The 24,414-nt window shown below is 44.4% G+C and overlaps 1 protein-coding gene across 1 annotated transcript in view; it reads left to right on the forward strand.

The window, feature by feature from the left end:
* LOC124665519 (ABC transporter G family member 28-like) overlaps positions 1 to 23,706 on the forward strand; it is a 24,939-nt gene extending 1,233 nt beyond the window's left edge. Inside the window, exons 4-5 of the mRNA XM_047202923.1 lie at positions 23,065 to 23,178; positions 23,677 to 23,706. Coding sequence (XP_047058879.1) covers positions 23,065 to 23,178; positions 23,677 to 23,706 — 144 coding nt within the window. The remainder of the gene's footprint in view (positions 1 to 23,064; positions 23,179 to 23,676) is intronic.
* Positions 23,707 to 24,414: the final 708 nt, after the last annotated feature.

Here is a 24,414-nt window from a genome sequence, read left to right on the forward strand (position 1 = left end):
ACCAAACCACCATGGATTGGGGCAAGATTTGGCACCCTTGTGCACATTGTGATATGAAACCTTGGTTCCTATGGGTTTTGATTTTTGGAGTTGGTGGCATGGTGTCCCCATGGTGTAGATGTGTCGAAAGAGGGGTTTTCGGACGAAAAGAGGGGGAATGGCCAAAAACTGACCAAACCACCATGGATTGGGGCAAGATTTGGCACCCTTGTGCACATTGTGATATGACACCTTGGTTGCTATGGGTTTTGATTTTTGGAGTTGGTGGCATGGTGTCCCCATGGTGGAGATGTGTCGAAAAAGGGGTTTTCGGACGAAAAGAGGGGGGAATGGCCAAAAACTGACCAAACCACCATGGATTGGGGCAAGATTTGGCACCCTTGTGCACATTGTGATATGACACCTTGGTTGCTATGGGTTTTGATTTTTTGGAGTTGGTGGCATGGTGTCCCCATGGTGTAGATGTGTCGAAAAAGGTGTTTCCGGACGAAAAGAGGGGGGAATGGCCCATTCATGTTCCATTCATGTGTCGAAAGAGGGGTTTTCGAACGAAAGGAGGGTGCCAAATTTAGATTTTTTTCATGCATCCCATTCATGTTCTGGTATTTTTTAATTGAAATATACATGTACAGTTCCATTTTTAGAGTAATATTTTTTCTTCCACGGCAAAACCTTGTTCCCTCCAAATTTTAGTACGACGGCTGCCAAAACACACAAATTTTTCGTTCCCTCCACTCCTCCCGCGCACCCCACCTATCAAATATTTCGCCCTCCCTTATATACGGCGTGCCTCTCCCCCATGATTTACGAGAATCTTAACTCCCCACCCCACCCCCCCCGACCTCATCCTCTCGTGCTCACCCCGATCCGGTGTCTTCGTCGGACGTTCTTCCATCTCGCATCTATCTCCCCGGCCGGTGGTCGCCATGGCCGGCAGTCGTCGAAACGTCGGGGGGAAGGAAAATCGCGCACACATGCCGAAGAAGGCGCCCGGCTCGAAGAAACGCCAAGGTAAATCTGTCGGTGATCGGCTTGTTGTTGTGTTTTTCGGATGGTTAGATCGAGAGATCGGTTTTACATGTCTACCACGCCCGTTTGACCTATATCTAGATCTTGCATATTTGATAGATCCAATCCCGACATCATACGTATAGGGTTTATCGTTTTTATTCCAGAGACAATCATGCCGTGCTATACAATCTTTGCCATCCCGCTGCTGTACAATCTTTTGCATAGACAATTGTTTGCCGAAACACTTAACTGAACTAATTCCAGCCGTTGCCGAAAACAGCCCGACGAGCTACGAGTGAACAACGACATTGCTTCGGACTTTTATTCCTCGGTTTCGGAGGGAAGCAGAGTTTGATCTAGAACAATTGTTTGCTGTTTTCTATGGAACTAGTTAGTTTGCACGTGCAATGCACGTCTTAACAATGTAATGAAGTTTTTTTAATCATGTACTTTGTTTCATCAGTCTATTTATTTCCACAATTTTTTTTTATCTATGTCTTTCAAAAGTCAAAAATCAAATTTCAGCACATATCTGAACTTCTATCAGCACAAATCTGAACTTCTATCAGCACATATCTGAACTTCTATCAGCACATATCTGAACTTCTATCGGTATAGGACTGAACTACCGATACCTCATTACGTGCATACCAAGCCCGCCAAGCAACCAGAAGGGTAGTATCCACCATGTGAGGTGGTAGTTGTCCAATAACAGACTGAAACCAGCTATCAACAGACATGCATAATTCAGTGTGCGAGGGGAGCATCATGTGTCAATTATTTGTTACGAGTAGATATCTAAAAGCACATGATGTCCCTTAGCCTGGCATATGCCCCCTCTTATGTTTTGTTCGCCGACATCATACGTAGACTCTTATGTTTTCAATCATTTGCTGCTGTACAATATTTTGCAAAGACAATTATTTGCTGTTTTCTATGGAATTGGCCCCCTCTTATGTTTTGTTCACGCTCCGCTCTTCCGATTATTTCAGCGGAGACACAAAACCCCGTCAAGCCGGCATATGAGCTTGCCAAGGAGAAACAAATGCAAGAAAATGTAGTACGCATGGAAAAAAATTTCGCTGAAAGATATGGACCCGGCCACAAATTTCGGAAAGATTTCTCCGGTTTTGCACGTACATTAGTGTATGGTGGGGTACAAATAGGAACTAGTAACAATCTAAAGGACACAGACTGCGAAGAGATGGAGGTCGAAGAGGACCCTTCGTATGAATCGAATCCAGAAGAGATAGCTACTGCTGATGATGATCTTCATTCAGATGAGGATCGGCGCATCTGTCGGCAAAACTTCAGCTCGTGTCCGTGGAACTATGTCCGAACTATGATAGGAAATACGTACATGCTAAATGTTTCCTACTAATGTAGCCTCTACTTTGCTTGCAGATAGTTGCTTCTTCCGCAATAGTTGCACGGAAGAAGCGATCCATACCGAAGTTGCACCATCCAACATTGCAACAAGATCAATGGCAACAAGCTGAACTCGAAGTCGGGTCATCCGATGAGCCGACGGCCACTGCTGGTCCGAACACCGAAGGAGCACCCTCACCTAACCGGATCATGACATCTGGAGGCAGCACCTCATCTCCTGAGGACAATCAAATTGTAAACTTTGAGCGGCAAGGTATGAAAATTTGTAAAAACTAAACACTGTACCGCATATTTTCATATAAAAAAGAATCATTTCATATCTCTTATTTCAGAGACATTGACAACATCTGGCGGCAGTAAGAGAAAGAGAGGTGGACGCAGACGTACCATGGGCCATGGACTATGATGTCTACGGGAGCTTCTATTCTTGTAGACAGTGTTGGGCCTCCAAGAGCAGAGGTTTGTAGAACAGCAGCAAGTTTCCCTTAAGTGGATCACCCAAGGTTTATCGAACTCAGGGAGGAAGAGGTCAAAGATATCCCTCTCATGCAACCCCGCAACCACAAAGCAAGAAGTCTCTTGTGTCCCCAACACACCTAATAGGTGCACTAGTTCGGCGAAGAGATAGTGAAATACAAGTGGTATAAATAAGTATGAGCAGTGGCAACGGCACCGGAAGAGTGCTTTGCCCGGGACGAGTAAACAAGCGAGTAGTAACGCAGCAGTAGTAACGCAGTAGAAACAAGTAAACAAGCGAGAGATAGCAGTATTTAGGAACAAGGCCTAGGGATTAGACTTTCACTAGTGGACACTCTCAACTTTGATCACATAACAGAATAGATAAATGCATACTCTACACTCTCTTGTTGGATGATGAACACCACTAAGCTGCGTAGGATTACACGAACCCTCAATGCCGGAGTTAACAAGCTCCACGAGTATTCAATGTTCATGTTTAAATAACCTTAGAGTGCATGACAGATCAACACAACTAAACCAAGTACTAACATAGCATGCACTACTCGTCACCTTCACACTATGTAGGAGGAATAGATCACATCAATACCATCATAGCAATAGTTAACTTCATAATCTACAAGAGATCACAATCATAGCCTACGCCAAGTACTAACACGGATGAACACACTGTCACCATTACACCGTGCAGGAGGAATAAACTAATTTAATAACATCACTAGAGTAGCACGCAGATAAATTGTGATACAAAACACATTGCAATCATAAAGAGATATAATTAAGCACTTCACTATGCCATTCATAACAGTGAATAAGTATTCTGTGAAATATAGCCTAAGAGACCCACACGGTGCACACACTTGTCACCTTTACACACGTGGGACAAGGAGTCTCCGGAGATCACATAAGTAAAACCCACTTGACTAGCATAATGACATCTAGATTACAAGCATCATCATATGAATCTCAATCATGTAAGGCAGCTCATGAGATTATTGTATTTTTTTTTGAGAGAAACTGTGAAGCATAGCCTCACAGCAATTTATTAAAAAACAAAGAACAAAGAGTCCAACAATTACAAGTGTACAAAACAAAGAGAAAGAAAAAGAGAAAACCAAGCCAGGCTACTAAGGCAATGAATCAATCCAGGCTTTCAGCTGAGGAACATGTTTTTGTTTGACCCTATGCTGATGCATATAAACATCATGAATAAAATCTCTCCTCCAAGCTCTAAAAGATGGCCTTGTGTGCTGAAATATTAAGCCATTTCTTTGCTTCCATATATGCCAAAGTGCCAAAATAACAACCTCCGTGAAAAAAGGCTTCCCAAACTCCTTCCTTGCATATATGAATTTCTCCTCAATTGTATCCCCATCCGACCAATCAATCTGCAGGTAATTCCAAACCCGGATGCTGAAAACACATTCAAAGAACAAATGAATCCTGTCCTCATAGATGTGTGAAGGACAAAGAACACAGTGATATTCATCTGTAACATTCCAATGTCTCCTTTTAATCATGTCCTTTGTATTGAGCCTGTCACTAATCAGTAACCAAGCAAAAACTTTTATCTTCAGCAGACATTTACTATTCCATATCCATCCATAAACCCTACTGCAAACAAAACCCCTGAAACTGTGTCTATAAAAACGTTGGGAAGAATAAGTTCCATCCTTCCATATGGTTTTCCATTCATCCTTACCATCTGGATGAATCACCACTCTTTGGATCAATTCCTGCAGATCAACAAGCTCCAAGGCTGCCTGCTGTGACAAGGGCCTCTCAAACAAATCCATGATGTCAGGAATTAGTAAGGCTTCCTTGACAGACAAGGTCTGGTTCACTGTATAAGAATAAAGTCTGGGAAATCTTTCCTGAGGACAAACACCATTCCATTTGTCGGCCCAAAAAGAGCAAGAATACCATCCTTTATATCCACCGACGTCACGGACCCGTAGAGCTCGAGATAGCTTCATCACATCCCTCCACCGGAAAGACCCACACAGCTTGGAAACATGCGGCACCCCCTCTGGATAATAATTCCAAACCAAATTTACCCATGGCAAATCCTCACGATTAAAGAACTTATGCAAATGCTTTAGGAGAAGTGCCTCATTCTGTAACTTGAAATCCAGAACCCCTAAGCCACCATTGCTTTTTGGTTTACATATCATTTCCCATGAAGCCAATGACTGACTAGTAGTACATTCCCCCTTCTTCTTTCTCCATAAGCACTGACGGATGATTCTGTTCAATTGCTTAATGATGCCAACAGGGATACTCAAAGTACAGAGGAAGAAAATAGGCATAGAGCTGAGACATGATTGTATTAACTGCAGCCTACCACCATAAGCGAACAGAGAAGAACTAGCAGATAACCTCCTTTCCATTCTATCAACCATAGGCAAAAGATCTTGCATAGTTGGTCTGGTGGTGCCCAAAGGTAACCCCAAATAAGTGAAAGGCATAACACCCACCTTACAACCAAAATCACTTGCTAAAACTGCCACTTCTTCCTCAGATAAATTTATAGGCAACATACAAGACTTATGAAAATTCACTTTTAAACCTGTTGAAGAGCTAAAGTCTTGCAAGGCTACCTTGAGCACAGATAATTGGGCACTATCAGCAGGGACAATCAACAGGGTATCATCTGCATACTGTATAATTGGGAAGTCTGGATCCCCAGTTTGAATAGGCAATGATAGCAGGCCCCTCTGCAATAAATCATTCACCACTGACTGTAACAAATCTGCTCCAAGAACAAATAAAAGTGGAGAGAGTGGATCCCCCTGCCTAACACCTCTTTTACATTTAAACTGCTTGCCTGGGACTCCATTAATCAAAACAGAAGAAATACCAGATTCCAAAATCATTTTAACCCAAGCAATCCACTCCTTACTGAAACCTTTCTTCCTTAAAATTTCATAAATGACCTCATGCTCAATAGTATCAAAGGCTTTCTCAAAATCAAGTTTCAGAATGACCACTGGTCTCTTAGAGGCTTTACACTGATGTATATACTCAAATGTCCATGCAAGACAATCATGAATGGTTCTGCTTTTAATAAACCCATACTGGTTTTTATGTATGCACTGCATAATAATCTTCTGAAACCTATCAGCAGCCATTTTAGTGAGAAACTTCAAGCAACAATTTGTCAAGGAGATGGGTCTGTAATCATTGACACTCTCAGCTGATTGCTTCTTAGGAACTAAGGAAATATAGGAAGTATTAATATGTTCCAGGTTTAGACTCCCCTGAGCAAACTCAGCAGCCAGATTATAAAAATCATGCTTAATAATATGCCAGCATTTCTTCATGAACAATCCATTAAAGCCATCAGGGCCAGGGGCCTTGTCCACTGGCATACTTTTTACTACCAAATCCATTTCCTCAGTAGTGAAAGGAGCTGCTAGATTCTCAAGTCCATCCACCTTGCTCAAAAGAGCATTTAAGTCAAATTTCATATCAATTCCCTTAGAGGATCCCATTCTATCTTTATAACAACTCCATACCATACCAGCCATCTCATCATGATTACTGACCTGCCTTCCATCATCCGAAACCAAAGAGGCAATACTGTTTCTTCTATACCTTCTCGTTGCCATAGCATGAAAGAATTTTGTATTTTCCTCACCTTGCTTCATCCATCTAATAGTGCACCTTTTCTTCCAGTATCTATATTGTGCATGCAAAAGCTTTTCTTGATGCAGCTTTACCAACTTTCTGAAATTTGCCTCAGGTATGAAAAGATTCCTATACTCCTCCAAGCTGTCAAAGAATAGAATAACCATGTTACATCTAGCAATTAGATCCTTTAACTTGGACAAACTCATCTTCCACTTCTTAAGGCTTGATCTAAGCCCCTTTAGTTTTTTAACCAGCAGTCGTTGCAACGATTTGCTCGCTTTGTACTGCTGCTGCCAAGCTTCAAGTAACACGATCCAAAAACCCAGGCTGCTCCGGCCAGAAATTCTCAAAACGGAATAAATGTGCTTTTGGAATAGTTGTTTGTATAGAAACATTGCATGGTACATGATCCGAGGTGGTTTTAGCTAGTGGATGCACCATAGTATTAGGGTAAGAATCCGTCCAGTTCACCGACGTGAAAAACCAGTCAAGCTGTTCCAAAAGTGGCTCATGCTGCATGTTAGACCAAGTAAATGATCGTCCTTTAAGTGGTAGTTCAATTAAACCCAAGTGACTGATAATCTCATTAAAGAGGAAAATATCATTGAGGTCCCCACCCGGTCTATTTCTATTATCTTGTGATCGAATAAAGTTGAAATCCCCCATGAACAACCAATCCTCATCATCAGGCACATTCAAATTATAAAGCCATTGCACAAAATTATCTCTTTCCTCCCCCTGACATGGACCATAGATATTGACCAAAGTCCATTGTTGATTGGAGTGTGTGGAGGTAAATTTTATAATTATTCCAAATTTCTGTAAGTCAATTAGAACCCCAGTAAACACTGCCGAATTCCAAACCACCAACATTCCTCCCGATGAACCCACCGAAGGAGAGCACACAAAATTGTCAAAACGACGTGGACAAAACCCTCTTATGAATTTACGATCAAAAGATTCTTTCTTTGTCTCTTGCAAACATAAAATAGCACAGTTACTTTCTTCCATTTTCTCTCTGACCTTTAATTGTTTAGCTTCTGCATTGATACCCCTAATATTCCACCCCAAAACTGACCAAAAGCGACAATCCATTAACCAAACCATAAGAAGAACCATGTCAATGAGTTAGCGTAGCCAACCCATATTACACACTCAACTCTGAAGTTCATACTAACACTGAACTGACAAGTGCCACAGAAATAAACAGATACATATAAAGAGACAGCATGACTAGAACCACAGCGCCCTTGGAATAAAGTAAGTTCACTAATCATCAGCTTCTGGTTGTTTGTCATCTTCCACATTTGGCTCTGCTGTAAGCTTTGCCACTGTTAGATCTTCAGGGTCCATCTGCAAAAGATCCCCAATGCGCTGCATCACAGGAATAGACACCATGGCTGCTGACTCAGTCTTAGAGCTTCCTGCTTCCTTGTCAGTCTTATCTGACGCCACAGGCGTCCTTCTCATCAAATCTCGCACAGCTGAAGAAGGCTCAACCTTCCTCGTACGCTTCTTAGGTTGTGGTTGCAGATACTGAAGTGGAGCTGCCCGAAAACCCTTATTAACTGACACACTTCGGGTGACACGCTGAAACACATAGGAGAGAGATGAACCACATAGCTACCGGTACAGCCCCGAGCCTCGATGGAGAACTACTCCCTCCTCATGGGAGACAGCAGCGTTGATGGAGATGGTGGTGGTGTCGATGGAGGAGCCTTCCGGGGCACTTCCCCGTCCCGGCGGCGTGCCGGAACAGAGACTCCTGTCCCCCAGATCTTGGCTTCACGATGGCGGCGGCTCTGGAAGGTTTCTCGTACCGTGGCTTTTTTTCGTCTCGAGGTTTTAGGTCGAGGAGGCTTAAATAGGCAAAGAGGCGGCGTCAGAAGGTCAACGGGGCGACGACACGCTAGGGGGGCACGGGCCCCCCCTTGGCCGCGCCGGCCTAGGGTTTGGTGGGCCTGTGCCCCCTCTCTGGCGGTTCTCGTGTGTTCTGGATGCTTCCGGGCAAAATAGGAACCTGGGCGTTGATTTCGTCCAATTCCGAGAATATTTCGTTACTAGGATTTCGAAACCAAAAACAGCGAAAACAACGAATCGGCCTTTCGGCATCTCGTCAATAGGTTAGTTCCGGAAAACGCATAAATATGACATATAATGTGTATAAAACATGTAGATATTATCAATAATGTGGCATGGAACAAAAGAAATTATTGATACGTCGGAGACGTATCAGCATCCCCAAGCTTAGTTCTGCTCGTCCCGAGCAGGTAAACGATAACAAAGATAATTTCTGAAGTGACATGCCATCATAACCTTGATCATACTATTGTAAGCATATGTAATGAATGCAGCGATCAAAACAATGGTAATGACATGAGTAAACAACTGAATCATAAAGCAAAGACTTTTCATGAATAGTACTTCAAGACAAGCATCAATAAGTCTTGCATAAGAGTTAACTCATAAAGCAATAAATTCATAGTAAAGGGTATTGAAGCAACATAAAGGAAGATTAAGTTTCAGCGGTTGCTTTCAACTTGTAACATGTATATCTCATGGATAATTGTCAACATAGAGTAATATAACAAATGCAATATGCAAGTATGTAAGAATCAATGCACAGTTCACACAAGTGTTTGCTTCTTGAGGTGGAGAGAAATAGGTGAACTGACTCAACATAAAAGTAAAAGAATGGTCCTTCAAAGAGGAAAGCATCGATTGCTATATTTGTGCTAGAGCTTTTATTTTGAAAACATGAAACAATTTTGTCAACGGTAGTAATAAAGCACATGTATTATGTAAATTATATCTTACAAGTTGCAAGCCTCATGCATAGTATACTAATAGTGCCCGCACCTTGTCCTAATTAGCTTGGACTACCGAGATCATCGCAATACACATGTTTTAACCAAGTGTCACAAAGGGGTACCTCTATGCCGCCTGTACAAAGGTCTAAGGAGAAAGCTCGCATTTTGGATTTCTCGCTTTTGATTATTCTCAACTTAGACATCCATACCGGGACAACATAGACAACAAATAATGGACTCCTCTTTAATGCATAAGCATGTAGCAACAATTAATGTTCTCATATGAGATTGAGGATATATGTCCAAAACTGAAACTTCCACCATGATTCATGGCTTTAGTTAGCGGCCCAATGTTCTTCTCTAACAATATGCATGCTCTAACCAATAAAGTGGTAGATCTCTCTTACTTCGGACAAGACGGACATGCATAGCAACTCACATGATATTCAACAAAGAGTAGTTGATGGCGTCCCAGAAGCATGGTTATCGCACAACAAGCAACTTAATAAGAGATAAAGTGCATAAGTACATATTCAATACCACAATAGTTTTTAAGCTATTTGTCCCATGAGCTATATATTGTAAAGGCGAATGATGGAAATTTTAAAGGTAGCACTCAAGCAATTTACTTTGGAATGGCGGAGAAATACCATGTAGTAGGTAGGTATGGTGGACACAAATGGCATAGTGGTTGGCTCAAGGATTTTGGATGCATGAGAAGTATTCCCTCTCGATACAAGGTTTAGGCTAGCAAGGTTATTTGAAACAAACACAAGGATGAACCGGTGCAGCAAAACTCACATAAAAGACATATTGTAAACATTATAAGACTCTACACCGTCTTCCTTGTTGTTCAAAACTCAATACTAGAAATTATCTAGACCTTAGAGAGACCAATTATGCAAACCAAATTTTAGCAAGCTCTATGTATTTCTTCATTAATGGGTGCAAAGTATATGATGCAAGAGCTTAAACATGAGCACAACAATTGCCAAGTATCAAATTATCCAAGACATTTTATCAATTACTACATGTAGCATTTCCCGTTTCCAACCATATAACAATTAACGAAGCAGTTTCAACCTTCGCCATGTACATTAAAAGCTAAGAACACATGTGTTCATACGAAACAGCGGAGCGTGTCTCTCTCCCACACAAGCATGATGGATTATATTTTATTCAAACAAAAACAAACTGACGCTCCAAGCAAAGCACATAAGATGTGATGGAATAAAAATATAGTTTCAGGTGAGGAACCTGATAATGTTGTCGATGAAGAAGGGGATGCCTTGGGCATCCCCAAGCTTAGATGCTTGAGTCTTCTTGAAATATGCAGGGATGAACCATGGGGGCATCCCCAAGCTTAGACTTTTCACTCTTCTTGATCATAGTATATCATCCTCCTCTCTTGACCCTTGAAAACTTCCTCCACACCAAACTCGAAACAAACTCATTAGAGGGTTAGTGCATAATCAAAAACTCACATGTTCAGAGGTGACACAATCATTCTTAACACTTCTGGACATTGCTCAAAGCTACTGGAAGGTAATGGAACAAAGAAATCCACCCAACACAGCGAAAGAAGCAATGCGAAATAAAAGGCAGAATCTGTCAAAACAGAACAGTCCGTAAAGACGAATTTTAAAATGGCGCCATACTTGCTCAGATGAAAATGCCCAAACTGAATGAAAGTTGCGTACATATCTGAGGATCACTCACGTAAATTGGCATAATTTTCTGAGTTACCTACAGAGAATTAGGCCCAGATTCGTGACAGCAAAGAAATCTGTTTCTGCGCAGTAATCCAAATCTAGTATGAACCTTACTATCAAAGACTTTACTTGGCACAACAATGCAACAAAATTAAGATAAGGAGAGGTTGCTACAGTAGTAACAACTTCCAAGACTCAAATATAAAACAAAGTACTGTAGTAAAATAAACACATGGGTTATCTCCCAAGAAGTTCTTTCTTTATAGCCATTAAGATGGGCTCAGCAGTTTTAATGATGCACTCGCAAGAGATAGTATTTGAAGCAAAAGAGAGCATCAAGAGGCAAATTCAAAACACATTTAAGTCTAACATGCTTCCTATGCATAGGAATCTTGTAAGTAAACAAGTTCATGAAGAGCAAAGTAACAAGCATAGGAAGATAAAACAAGTGTAGCTTCAAAAATTTCAGCACATAGAGAGGTGTTTTAGTAACATGAAAATTTCTACAACCATATTTTCCTCTCTCATAATAATATCCAGTGGCATCATGAGCAAAATCAACAATATAACTATCACATAAAGCATTCTTATCATGAGTCTCATGCATAAAATTATTACTCTCCACATAGGCATAATCAATTTTATTAGTTGTAGTGGGAGCAAATTCAACAAAGTAGCTATCATTATTATTCTCATCATCAAATATAGGAGGCATATTGTAATCATAATCAAATTCACTCTCCATAGTAGGTGGCACCAAAAGACCACTATCATTATAATCATCATAGATAGGAGGCAAGGTATCATCAAAGAAAATTTTCTCCTCAATGCTTGGGGGACTAAAAAGATCATGAAAACCAGCTTCCCCAAGCTTAGAACTTTCTATATCATTATCAACAATGGTGTTCAAAGCGTTCATACTAATATTACTACCAAGCATGCAAATAAGGTTCCATAGGTTTTTTAATTTTCGCATCAAACCATCCATGTCTTAAATCAGGAAATAGAATAAGAAGCTCATTGTTGTCCATTATGCCTAACTAGTGTAAACAAGAACAAAAAGATGCAATTGCAGGATCTAAAGGAAATAGCTTTGAGTACTTACAACGGCGAAAATAGCTTAGTAGCCGAGATCCGGAGTGTGAGTACCTTTTACCTTTCCTCCCGCCAACGGCGCCGGAAAATAGCTTGATGTCTACGGGAGCTTCTATTCTTGTAGACAGTGTTGGGCCTCCAAGAGCAGAGGTTTGTAGAACAGCAGCAAGTTTCCCTTAAGTGGATCACCCAAGGTTTATCGAACTCGGGGAGGAAGAGGTCAAAGATATCCCTCTCATGCAACCCTGCAACCACAAAGCAAGAAGTCTCTTGTGTCCCCAACACACCTAATAGGTGCACTAGTTCGGCGAAGAGATAGTGAAATACAAGTGGTATAAATAAGTATGAGCAGTGGCAACGGCACCAGAAGAGTGCTTTGCCCAGGACAGTAAACAAGCAGTAGTAACGCAGCAGTAGTAACGCAGTAAAAACGAGTAAACAAGCTGCGATAGCAATATTTAGGAACAAGGCCTAGGGATTAGACTTTCACTAGTGGACACTCTCAACTTTGATCACATAACAGAATAGATAAATGCATACTCTACACTCTCTTGTTGGATGATGAACACCACTAACTGCGTAGGATTACACGAACCCTCAATGCCGGAGTTAACAAGCTCCACAGTATTCAATGTTCATGTTTAAATAACCTTAGAGTGCATGACAGATCAACACAACTAAACCAAGTACTAACATAGCATGCACACTCGTCACCTTCACACTATGTAGGAGGAATAGATCACATCAATACCATCATAGCAATAGTTAACTTCATAATCTACAAGAGATCACAATCATAGCCTACGCCAAGTACTAACACGGATGCACACACTGTCACCATTACACCGTGCATGAGGAATAAACTACTTTAATAACATCACTAGAGTAGCACGCAGATAAATTGTGATACAAAACACATTGCAATCATAAAGAGATATAATTAAGCACTTCACTATGCCATTCATAACAGTGAATAAGTATTCTGTGAAATATAGCCTAAGAGACCCACACGGTGCACACACTGTCACCTTTACACACGTGGGACAAGGAGTCTCCGGAGATCACATAAGTAAAACCCACTTGACTAGCATAATGACATCTAGATTACAAGCATCATCATATGAATCTCAATCATGTAAGGCAGCTCATGAGATTATTGTATTGAAGCACATAGGAGAGAGATGAACCACATAGCTACCGGTACAGCCCCGAGCCTCGATGGAGAACTACTCCCTCCTCATGGGAGACAACAGCGTTGATGGAGATGGCGGTGGTGTCGATGGAGGAGCCTTCCGGGGGCACTTCCCCGTCCCGGCGGCGTGCCGGAACAGAGACTCCTGTCCCCCAGATCTTGGCTTCGCGATGGCGGCGGCTCTGGAAGGTTTCTCGTACCGTGGCTTTTTTTCGTCTCGAGGTTTTAGGTCGAGGAGGCTTAAATAGGCGAAGAGGCGGCGTCAGAAGGTCAACGGGGCGACGACACGCTAGGGGGGCGCGGCCCCCCCTTGGCCGCGCCGGCCTAGGGTTTGGTGGGCCTGTGCCCCCTCTCTGGCGGTTCTCGTGTGTTCTGGATGCTTCCGGGCAAAATAGGAACCCGGGCGTTGATTTCGTCCAATTCCGAGAATATTTCGTTACTAGGATTTCTGAAACCAAAAACAGCAGAAAACAGCAACTGGCCTTTCGGCATCTCGTCAATAGGTTAGTTCCGGAAAATGCATAAATATGACATATAATGTGTATAAAACATGTAGATATCATCAATAATGTGGCATGGAACATAAGAAATTATCGATACGTCGGAGACGTATCAGACTACATGAGTACACAAGAAGACATGGTGGCAATAAGATGCCAATTGAATTCACTGCTGGTGTCAGGAGACCCAAGGATTATGTCCAGTCAGCAAAGCTGAGCAATGAGGTTGGTATTCACATCCGTGAAAAAATGCCGCTTGCAACACACTCGGACACGGTAGAAGAAAGATGAAACTCTCAAACATGTCATTCCTCATGCTATAAGTACGAGTAGCGGTGAGTCCTGTACAATCTTGGTTTAACCTAATTAGTATGCTACATGATCAACTATCTAAGAATCTACTCGATTAATGCATCACTATTTTGAAGGGAAAGTTTAATATGGACAAAAATGATGAGGTGGCTCAAGATGTGTGCACTGATATGCTGCAAGTTAGTATTCGGCAGTTCCGATATAGGCTTAAAAAGGAGTATTGGCCGAAAATTAAAAATCTCACACTGGAGCAAGCATATCTCAAGAAGCCAGATCATGTAGAAGAGAAAAGCTGGAAAGAACCTGGTGAAAAGATGGTTTGATGAGAAGTACCAGGTACATAAACGTTATTCCTTTCAATAACAGACTACTCGAATTCTTACATTTCTCCGATCCGGATAAATAAAATGCATGTACCGAACATAGGAATCTGTGTGTAATAAATGGAAAGAACGAGAGAAGGCTGTGAAACAGTTCCATACCACTCGGATCTCGAAGCTATGTTGCTCACTCGGGAACATCTAGTAAGTGTTCTGAATTTCCCAATACGGTTCTTACTTCGTCATACACGAGTGTACAATGGTAATGTGCATTCAACATTTTGTCAAGCGGAAGGCTAAGCGACGAGGAAGAAGAAACCTCTCCAATTGAATTTTTTAGAATCACACACACCAACAAGGATAACATTATGAGTGCTTGAAGCAAAAAGTGCATATGTAAGAAATATTTCTTATTAGCACAATATAATATAATCCAGTTTTGTATGTTGTCCATGCAATGATTGTAATCTTTATGCAGGATCAAATGGTGGCAAAAAAGCGGCGCCACGCAATGAAGATGAACCTGATTTGACTGATTTGCAAATTGTTCAGCTAGTTACGAGCGAGAAAAGCCCATCCACCACCTGCAACAAGCACATTCCTACCAAGATTGGGCGTCGCAACAAGTTCCGGAAGTCTTCCGTCTCGGCTACACGCATCCGAGAGCTACAACAAAGACCGGCGGATCAAGAGCGAGAACTCCATACAGGCAGCTGAAACGTACCACGGTGAGATGCGGGCAAGACTGCAAGAACAAGATGAAAAACTTGAAGAGATCGGGAAGAAGCGAGGAGGAAGAACTTGAAGGTCGTGAAGAAAGCAAAAGAAGAAAAGACTCGGCTTATGAAAAGAGGCTGACGAGAAATGGATGCCGTGCTTAATTTGCTCTTGAGGACATCCCAGCCACCATCCATGTCTCAATCCCGGGGCAACTAATCTATTGCACCACCGTCCTACAACATTATTAATCATAGGTCTTTTAATTTCTTTGTGTTCCAATTGTAATTTTCTTATGAATCTTTCGGTCTGTGAGAGACATATATACTTCTTGTGCCACCATTTAAGTATGATATTTATTGTCTACTTTTTGATATTTTCGCCAGTTTTTTTGTTTCCCAAATTTCGCAAATAATTCAAATGCTCTCAAATTTTGTCAAATTCAAAAGGTGACGGAAAATGTCACAACATCACTATTAAATGAAACCACGTGGCACCAATTTCTGGTCCCACTTGTCGAATTTGTGGGTCCCACCGATCGAGCATTATTGGGACCCATATGTCGGCAACAACCTGGTCCCACTTGTCCGAATTTTGTGGATCCCACCGGTCAGAATATTGTGGGTCCAGCTTGTCATAATATTTTGTGGGTCCCACCGATCGGCACCATGCCGGTCCCACATGACGGATATCCATGTCGGCGCCGTCGGACCCATGTTGTCGAAGCCAAATGGACCCACATGTAAGGCCACGTATGCTTTTTTGGACCAATCGAAACTTCCCAAGATTTAGATATTGATGAAAGTTGCAATTTTTCGTGACAAACCTGTCTGTCAACAATGAACCTTTGATGTTGACGAATTTGCAGGTCGTCACCATCAAACATTTGATGTTGACGAAAAAATGCATACCGTCACCCCCGATATTTTATGATGGAGCTTCCTTGACGAACCCCATGACGATCAAATTTTGTCACCGCGAAGTAATCCTTGACGAAAATTGGCCTTAACATGACGAAAGTGATTTGTCAAAAAAATTGTTTTCCTTTGTAGTGTTATGGGAGATGACATGTTCTATAGGACCTTGGAAGGGTTACTTCTCAAATGTTTGGGAAAAGCCGAGGCAAATCGGCTCTTACACGAGGTACATGAAGGCGCCTGTGGGACTCATCAATCGGCTCATAAGATGAAGTGGTTGATCAGGCGATCAGGGTTTTATTGGCCCACCATGCTTGAGGACTGTTTCAATTACTATAAAGGGTGTCAAGCATGGCAGAGGTTTGGGAGCATTCAGATGGTACCCGCATCAGCAATGAACCCCATCATCAAGCCTTGGCCATTTCGAGGATGGGGCATGGACATGATCGGCAAAATCCATCCTGCATCGAGCAAGGGCCACGAGTGGATCTTGGCCATTACAGATTATTTCACTAAATGGGTGGAGGCCGTCCCTATGAAGTCTGTGGCATCGAAGGACGTCATCAGTTTCGTGAAAGAGCATGTCATCCACAGATTTGGGATTCCCCAGACCATCACGACCGATGGAGGTTCGGTTTTCGTTTCTCGCGAGTTCAGAGATTTCTGCGAGAGCATGGGAATTAAGTTGATCCGATCATCCCCATACTATGCTCAGGCAAATGGGCAGGCTGAAGCGTCCAACAAAAGCCTTATCAAGCTGATTAAGAGAAAGATCGACGAGTACCCTAGGCGTTGGCACGAGGTTTTGTCGGAGGCTTTATGGGCTTATCGCATGTCATGTCATGGAGCGGTAAAAACCTCGCCGTACCATCTGGTCTATGGACAAGAAGCCGTGTTACCCTGGGAGATCACGGCTGGGTCGAGACGTGTCACGTTTCAGAATGACCTAACGACTGAAGAGTATGCAGCCCTGATGAGTGATAGCATTGAGGATCTCACGGAACTTAGGCTTTGGTCACTTGAGAAAATTAAGGAGAACAAGGCCAAGGTGGCTCGTGCATATAATAAGAAGGTGAAGCCAAAGGAGTTCCATGTTGGTGATCTGGTATGGGAAGCTGTATTGCCGTTGGGGACTAAGGACAAGGCATATGGTAAATGGTCTCCAAATTGGCACGGGCCGTACAGGGTTGACCAAGTCCCAAAGGGCAATGCATACATGCTTGAGCAGTTGGATGGTGTAAAGTTTCCAGTGGCTGTCAATGGCCAGCATCTCAAGAAGTATTTCCCAAGCATGTGGGATGATGGGCAGTAAAATATGGAGGCCGATGCATGAAATCGGCCAGTAAAAAATAAATTTTTTTGAGAAACAGCCGATGCGCGGACATCGACTTTAGAATAAAATAGTCGATGCACGGACATCGACTTGAGAACAAAATAGCCGACTTTAGAGTTACAAAATGTTATGGTCAGATATCAAGTTACAGTCTGAATTCGAGGAGTGTTTGCTTGGATATCTGTCTGATTTGGGATTTGAGTCGGCCTTATGGGCGTTTGAGGGTGAAAGACCGATACGTTGCTATCGGTTCTTGGTGCGTTGACCTGTTTTGGCAGTCGGAAGATTTGAAATTGAACAAATGAAGAATCGCATTGGAAGAACGATTTTCATTAATTCGAAGAGGAATTTTTACAAGGAAGGACCGATGGCTCTCAAAAGATTATCCGATGCCTAATGCACTACTACTACTACTAGCCCTATACTACTTCCTAATCTAAGGGCCGTCGCTGCCCTCGTCGTCGCCGTCGTAGCTGCCGTCGGCGCTACTACCGGTGGGCTCCTCGTCGCTGCTGATGAAGCCGCCGGCAGGAGCTTCATCCTCCTCGTCGTCGTCGTCGTCGTCATCGTCATCCGACCAGGCCCAGCCACGGAAGCGCTTGGCCGGCGGGTATCCTGTGGAGGAGGAGTCCTCATCCGACTCCTTCGCCTCTTCTTCCTCCTCGTCGGAGGGGAGGTCCGCCTCCCATGAGAGGAGGTCGTCGTCACTCGCCGCCTCCAGTTCCCCGTCGATGAGGAACCGGAGGTCTTCTTCCCCGTCGGTGAGGGGCTCGTCGTCCTCCGACTCGATGGAGGAGTCCCATTCTCTCGCGTCCCAATACTCGGGCGCGAGAGCCTCGTAGATGGCCATCAGATTGACCTCCGGCTCTGGCTCGCTGGAGGAGGAGGAGTCGAAGGAATGGCCGGAGGAGGCAGAGGAGGAAGAGGAAGACATGGCTGAGAGGGTTTTTTGCCGATGGCAAGTACGGAGCAGGGGAGTGAAGAGATGAACTGCTCGATGTGGTTAAATAAAAGGGGATATAGTGGAGATTTAATGCCTGAGCAGTTTTCGAGGATGCGGTGCCAAAAATTGTCAATCGTGCAGAAGTTGAGAAGATAGGGCATCATGATGAAGGATACTGCGACGGTTCTGCTCTGCCACGACATGACCCTACGAAGGAAAAACAGAGTGGTTTTCAAATTATCATTGCCAAAACCAGGGGGGCATGTGTTATCACCAGAATTTAACCAAGTCTGGAGATGGGCCGTGATTAAATGGGCTTAGAAGATATACATGGAAGATACTCCCGAACCGGCCTTGTACAAGAAGTTTGGGCAAGATTGCCCGTGTATCTGTAAATATAGTAGGGTACGTGTCGGTTAGAATTAAGAGATAGAGTTTAGCTCGTACACGGTTGGGTTTATTCCCAAGTTAGAAAGTCTATGGACTATAAATATGTATCTAGGGTTATTGAGAAGGAGGACGATCACGTTCACAACAAAATCAATCTAGGCGCATCGCCACCCCTTGTTTCGAGGGTTTCTCCCGGGTAAGCAACATGCTGCCTAGATCGCATCTTGCGATCTAGGCGAGTATCGGTTATTCGTTATTGGTGTTGCTCGTGCTGAAGCCTTTTTGATGGCGAGCAACACCCTTATCTTAGGTGTTTTGGGGTCGATCACAATGCTTTCACGATGCACTTGTTTAGTTACGCTACCCCTCGATATCTAGCTGCCCTTACACCTATTTTAGGTGTAGGGGCAGCATCTTGCTTGTTCTTTATTTGGTAGATCTAATCCGTTATAGTTGCTCCTTGTTCCTCAAGGATTGGTTTGATATCTGTATGGTTAGGCCTTATAAACGGGTTGAACGATCCGGTAGTGTGTAAGGTGTGGTTTATTAAGCTCTAGAGGGATTGTTCCGGGGATCAACTTCATGTTGGTTTTTAGGCCTCTTTAGGGCTGGTTCAACATTATCTTGCGTATCTGTTAGGCTCAACTACGCATAGGATGTTCCGATTATACGGTGAAAACCCTAGACTATCGTAGATTAGTTTAGCTTGATATTGATAAAGCATGATCCCCATGTCCTTATAAATCTAACATGAACCATGGGGCAATCGGCTCTTTGAGACGATCGGGGCTCGTATTTAATCTCTACGTGTTTGCCATGCAGGAAACTAGTCGAAGCAGTCCATCACCTTCCTGACCAGGTATAGGTCAGGTGGCACGCCCTCGTAAGCACCAGGACGCGTGTGCCAGAAGGCATTGCGGGCCGTCGCCCGAGGGACCAGGGTCAGCCGCAATCCTGGGAGCCTCCCGGCTCTACTGTGTTGCCCGTCGCTGCTCGCCGATGGGTTTCTGACCGCAACACCAGGCAAGGTCTTAAGTAAGACTAAAGGTCCGGCTACGGCAGAAGAAAGAGAAAGGATGAGTCAGATCCCCTATGCCTCGGCAGTAGGCTCTATCATGTATGCCATGCTATGTACTAGACCGGATATAGCACATGCTGTTAGTTTGACTAGCGAGATATCAAAGTGATCCAGGAATGGAACACCGGACAGCGGTCAAGAATATCCTGAAGTACTTGAAAAGAACTAAGGATATGTTTCTTTGTTATGGAGGTGACCAAGAGCTCGTTGTAACAAGTTACACCGATGCAAGTTGGAACACTGATCCTGATGACTCTAAGTCACAGTCTGGGTACGTGTTTATATTGAATGGTGCTGCACTAAGCTGGGCAAGCTCGAAGCAGTGCATGGTGGCGAAGTCTTCAACAGAATCGAAATACATAGCGGCTTCAGAGGCTTCATCAGAAGCGGTATGGATGAAGAGGTTCATTGTAGAGCTCGGTGTGGTTCCTAGTGCATTGGACCCATTGGTCATCTACTGTGATAACATGGGTGCCATCGCCAATGCACAAGAACCAAGGTCACACAAGAGGCTGAAGTATATCAAGCTGCGTTATCATTCGATTCGCGAGTACATCGAAGATGGAGAAGTAAAGATTTGCAAAGTACACACTGATCTGAATGTAGCAGATCCGTTGACTAAAGCTCTCCCTAGGGAAAAGCATGACCAACACCAGAATGCCATGGGTGTTAGGTACCTTACAATGTAATCTATATTATTGACTCTAGTGCAAGTGGGAGACTGTTGGAGATATGCCCAAGAGGCAATAATAAAAGTGGTTATTATATATCTTTATGTTTATTATAAATGTTTATATACCATGCTATAATTGTATTAACCGAAACATTGATACATGTGTGTTATGTAAACAACAATGAGTCCCTAGTAAAGCCTCTTAACTAGCTTGTTGATTAATAGATGATTAGTTTCATAATCATGAACATTGGATGTTATTAATAACAAGGTTATATCATTATATGAATGATGTAATGGACACACCCAACTTAAGCGTAGCATAAGATCACGTCATTAAGTTATTTGCTATAAGCTTTCGATACATAGTTACCTAGTCCTTTCGACCATGAGATCATGTAAATCACTTATACCGGAAAGGTACTTTGATTACATCAAACGCCACTGCGTAAATGGGTGGTTACAAAGGTGGGATTAAGTATCCGGAAAGTATGAGTTGAGGCATATGGATCAACAGTGGGATTTGTCCATCCCGATGACGGATAGATATACTCTGGGCCCTCTCGGTGGAATGTCGTCTAATTAGCTTGCAAGCATATGAATAAGTTCATAAGAGACTACATACCACGGTACGAGTAAAGAGTACTTGTCAGGAGACGAGGTTGAACAAGGTATAGAGTGATACCGATGATCAAACCTCGGACAAGTAAAATATCGCGTGATAAAGGGAATTGGTATCGTATGTGAATGGTTCATTCGATCACTAAGTCATCGTTGAATATGTGGGATCCATTATGGATCTCCAGATCCCGCTATTGGTTATTGGTCGGAGAGAGTTCTCAACCATGTCTACATAGTTCGCGAACCGTAGGGTGACACACTTAAGGTTTGATGTTGTATTAGTAGAACTTGAATATGGAATGGAGTTCGAAGTATTGTTCGAAGTCTCAGATGGGATCCCGGACATCACGAGGAGTTTCAGAATGGTCCGGAGAATAAGATTCATATATAGGAAGTCATTTCTAAGTTTGAAAATGATCCGGTGCATTTATGGAAGGTTCTAGAAGGTTCTAGAAAAGTCCGGAAGAAATCACTTTGGAAAGCGGAGTCCCGAAGGGACTCCACCTCCCATGGTCGGCCAACCCTAGAGGGGTGGAGTCCCAGGTGGACTCCACCAAGGGTGGCTGGCCACCCCCCTCATGGAAGGGTGGGAGTCCCACTTGAGGTGGGAATCCCACCTTGGGTAGGTTTCCCTACACATGGAAGGTTTTGGGTTGGGGTCTTATTCGAAGACTTGTAGTCCAACACTTGGGGGTTCCACCTATATAATGAGGGGCAAGGGGGAGGGGGTCGTACACACCAAAGCCACCACCTTGGCCGCACCCCTTGGAGGCCGGCCACCCCCTCTCCCAAACCCTAGCCGCCCCACCTCCTCCACCTCTCCCGCAACGCTTAGCGAAGCTCCACCGGAGATCTCCATCGCCATCGCCACCACGCCGTCGTGCTACCGGATTCAAGGAGGAGCTACTACTTCCGCTGCCCGCTGGAACGGGGAGAAGGACGTCGTCTTCATCAACACTGAACGTGTGACCGAGTACGGAGGTGCTACCTGATTGTGGCACCGTCAAGATCTTCTATGCGCTATTGAAAGCGGCAAGTGATCGTCTACCGCAGCAACAAGAGCCTCATCTTGTAGGCTTTGGAAATCTTCAAGGGTGAGTCTCGATCATCCCCTCGTTGCTCCCGTCTTCTAGATTGCATCTTGGCTTGGATTGCGTTCTCGCGGTAGGAAAATTTTTGTTTTCTATGCAACGAATCCCTACAAGAGCGTCATGGCCTACCGTGGCCCCCGCCTGCGCTACCCTCAGTCCCAGCCCACGCGTGCTCACCCGCCGAGGTTCGATTACCGCGACCCCGATGCCAGCAACGATGATGACGGCGACTACGACGACTACAGTGGCGACTACTACATGGCTAGGTACGAGTATGACTGAATGATTCCAACAGTAGAGTCTGGCCATGTATCTTAATTTTCAGTTAAGCTATGTACTTTTAATTCGAGTTCAATCGTAATAAAATTTTATTCCGGCCCTTTCTTTCCCGCCTTTTTTCTCCCACGCGCGGCGGCGTGGCGGGAAAGTTTCCCGCGCGACGTCGAGAGTAAAGAAAAGAAATAGAAAAGAAATAGAAAAAATAAGAAATAGAAAAGAAAATGAACATAAAGGAAAAAAGAAAAAGAAAAGAAAAATAAACAGCAAATAAGAAATAGAAAATAAGAAATAGAAAAAGAAATAGCAAATAAGAAATAGAAAAGAAATAGAAAAGAAAAGAAAAAAAGAGAAATAGAAAAAGAAACAGAAAAGAAAACGAAACAGAAAAGAAAAAAGAAACAGAAAAGAAAACAGCAAAAGAAAAAAGAAAACAAAAAAAATACATTTGGTACCGGTTGGTATCGCCTTTCGTACCGGTTGGTGGTACCAACCGGTACCAATGGGTGTTCCTCCTCGTTTTGACTTGGCGTGCAGGCCAAATTTCCCCCAAATCCCCATTTCTTCCGCGCAGACGCACGCAGAGACCCCGCACGCGCTCGCCGTCGCCGTCATCCACGCCGTCGCGCACCACGCCGTCGCCGTCGCAGCCTCGCCGTCGGCCGCCGCCCGCTCCCCGGCGCCGCAGGTAAGTCCTCCGGCCCCTTCTTTCCCTCCCCCGCTCACGCGCACGCCGACGCGGCCTCGCCGATGCCGCCTCACCGACGCCGCCTCGCCGACGCCGCCTCGTCGATGCCGCCTCGCTGTTGCATACGCCGCAGACGCCCAGACGCCATCGCCACGCTCTCGCCGATGCTGCTGGACGCCCACGCCCTTAGGGTGTTCGGTGAAATGTCCCTGCGGGGAACAGAGCGCGGCGAGCACGAGCCGATGGCGCCTTTGAGCACCGCGGCGCGGACTCGAGCTGGAGGCGGAGGGTAGGGAGGGAGGGGGCCGTGGAGTCGGCGAGGAGAGACCACACGGCGCCGCGGTGGAAGTGGGGGTGGGATGGAGGAAGTCTACGAAGGCGGCGTAGTGCGGGTGCTCGGACAACTGAGGGAGGAGGCGGTTGAGGAGGAGCAGCGGCTGCGGCACATGCGGGTGGAGGCGGTTGTAGGGTTCTGTGGGGTTTTCGGGTGTTCCTTAGGGCGTAGTCGAGCGGGATGACACCGTTTGAGCATGAGGGGCGCGCCGCCGAGTAGTGTTAGGGTCGTGAAGAGCGAGAGGAGGAGGGGGAACGCCGAGTCCGTGGCCGTGGCGCCACGGCATCGAGTGTGTGGTGGTGCCGCCGAGTCCGTGGCGGTGGCGAGTCCGTGGCCGTGGCCGAGTCCTTAGCGCCGAGTCTGTGGCGGTGCCGCCGCGACATAGAGAGAAGAGCGAGAGGAGGAGCGCCGAGTGTTAGGGTTAGGGTCGAGAAAAAGAGAGAAGAGCGAGAGGAGGAGGGGGAACGCCGAGACCGTGGCTGTTGTTGAGTCCGTGGCGGTGCCGCCGCGAGATAGAGAGAAGAGCGAGAGGAGGAGCGCCGAGTGTTAGGGTTAGGGTTTTTGTTTTCTTCATTTGAATTGTTATCCAAATGATGAATGAAATAATTGCTTTCTTCATTTTGTAGTGACATTGAGGTATGGCGGACGGCACCCTCGTCCGAGATGAGGATCAAGAAGAAGCGGTGCAGAAACTGATATTTGAGAGTGCCCGTGGGCCTGATGGAGATGACTATGAGTTCCCCAACTTTCTGAACGATTTCGGCGAGGGACTTGAGTCCGAAGAAATTAGAAGAGACAACGAAGTGTCCATAACAAACTCCGCCGAGGTGTATATTTATGTATCAAGTCTATGTTCATCACCTAGATGCATTCATTTATTTGTATTGCACTTATTAACGAAT

This window comes from Lolium rigidum, chromosome 1, assembly GCF_022539505.1.
Source record: "Lolium rigidum isolate FL_2022 chromosome 1, APGP_CSIRO_Lrig_0.1, whole genome shotgun sequence".
NCBI lineage: Eukaryota > Viridiplantae > Streptophyta > Magnoliopsida > Poales > Poaceae > Lolium > Lolium rigidum.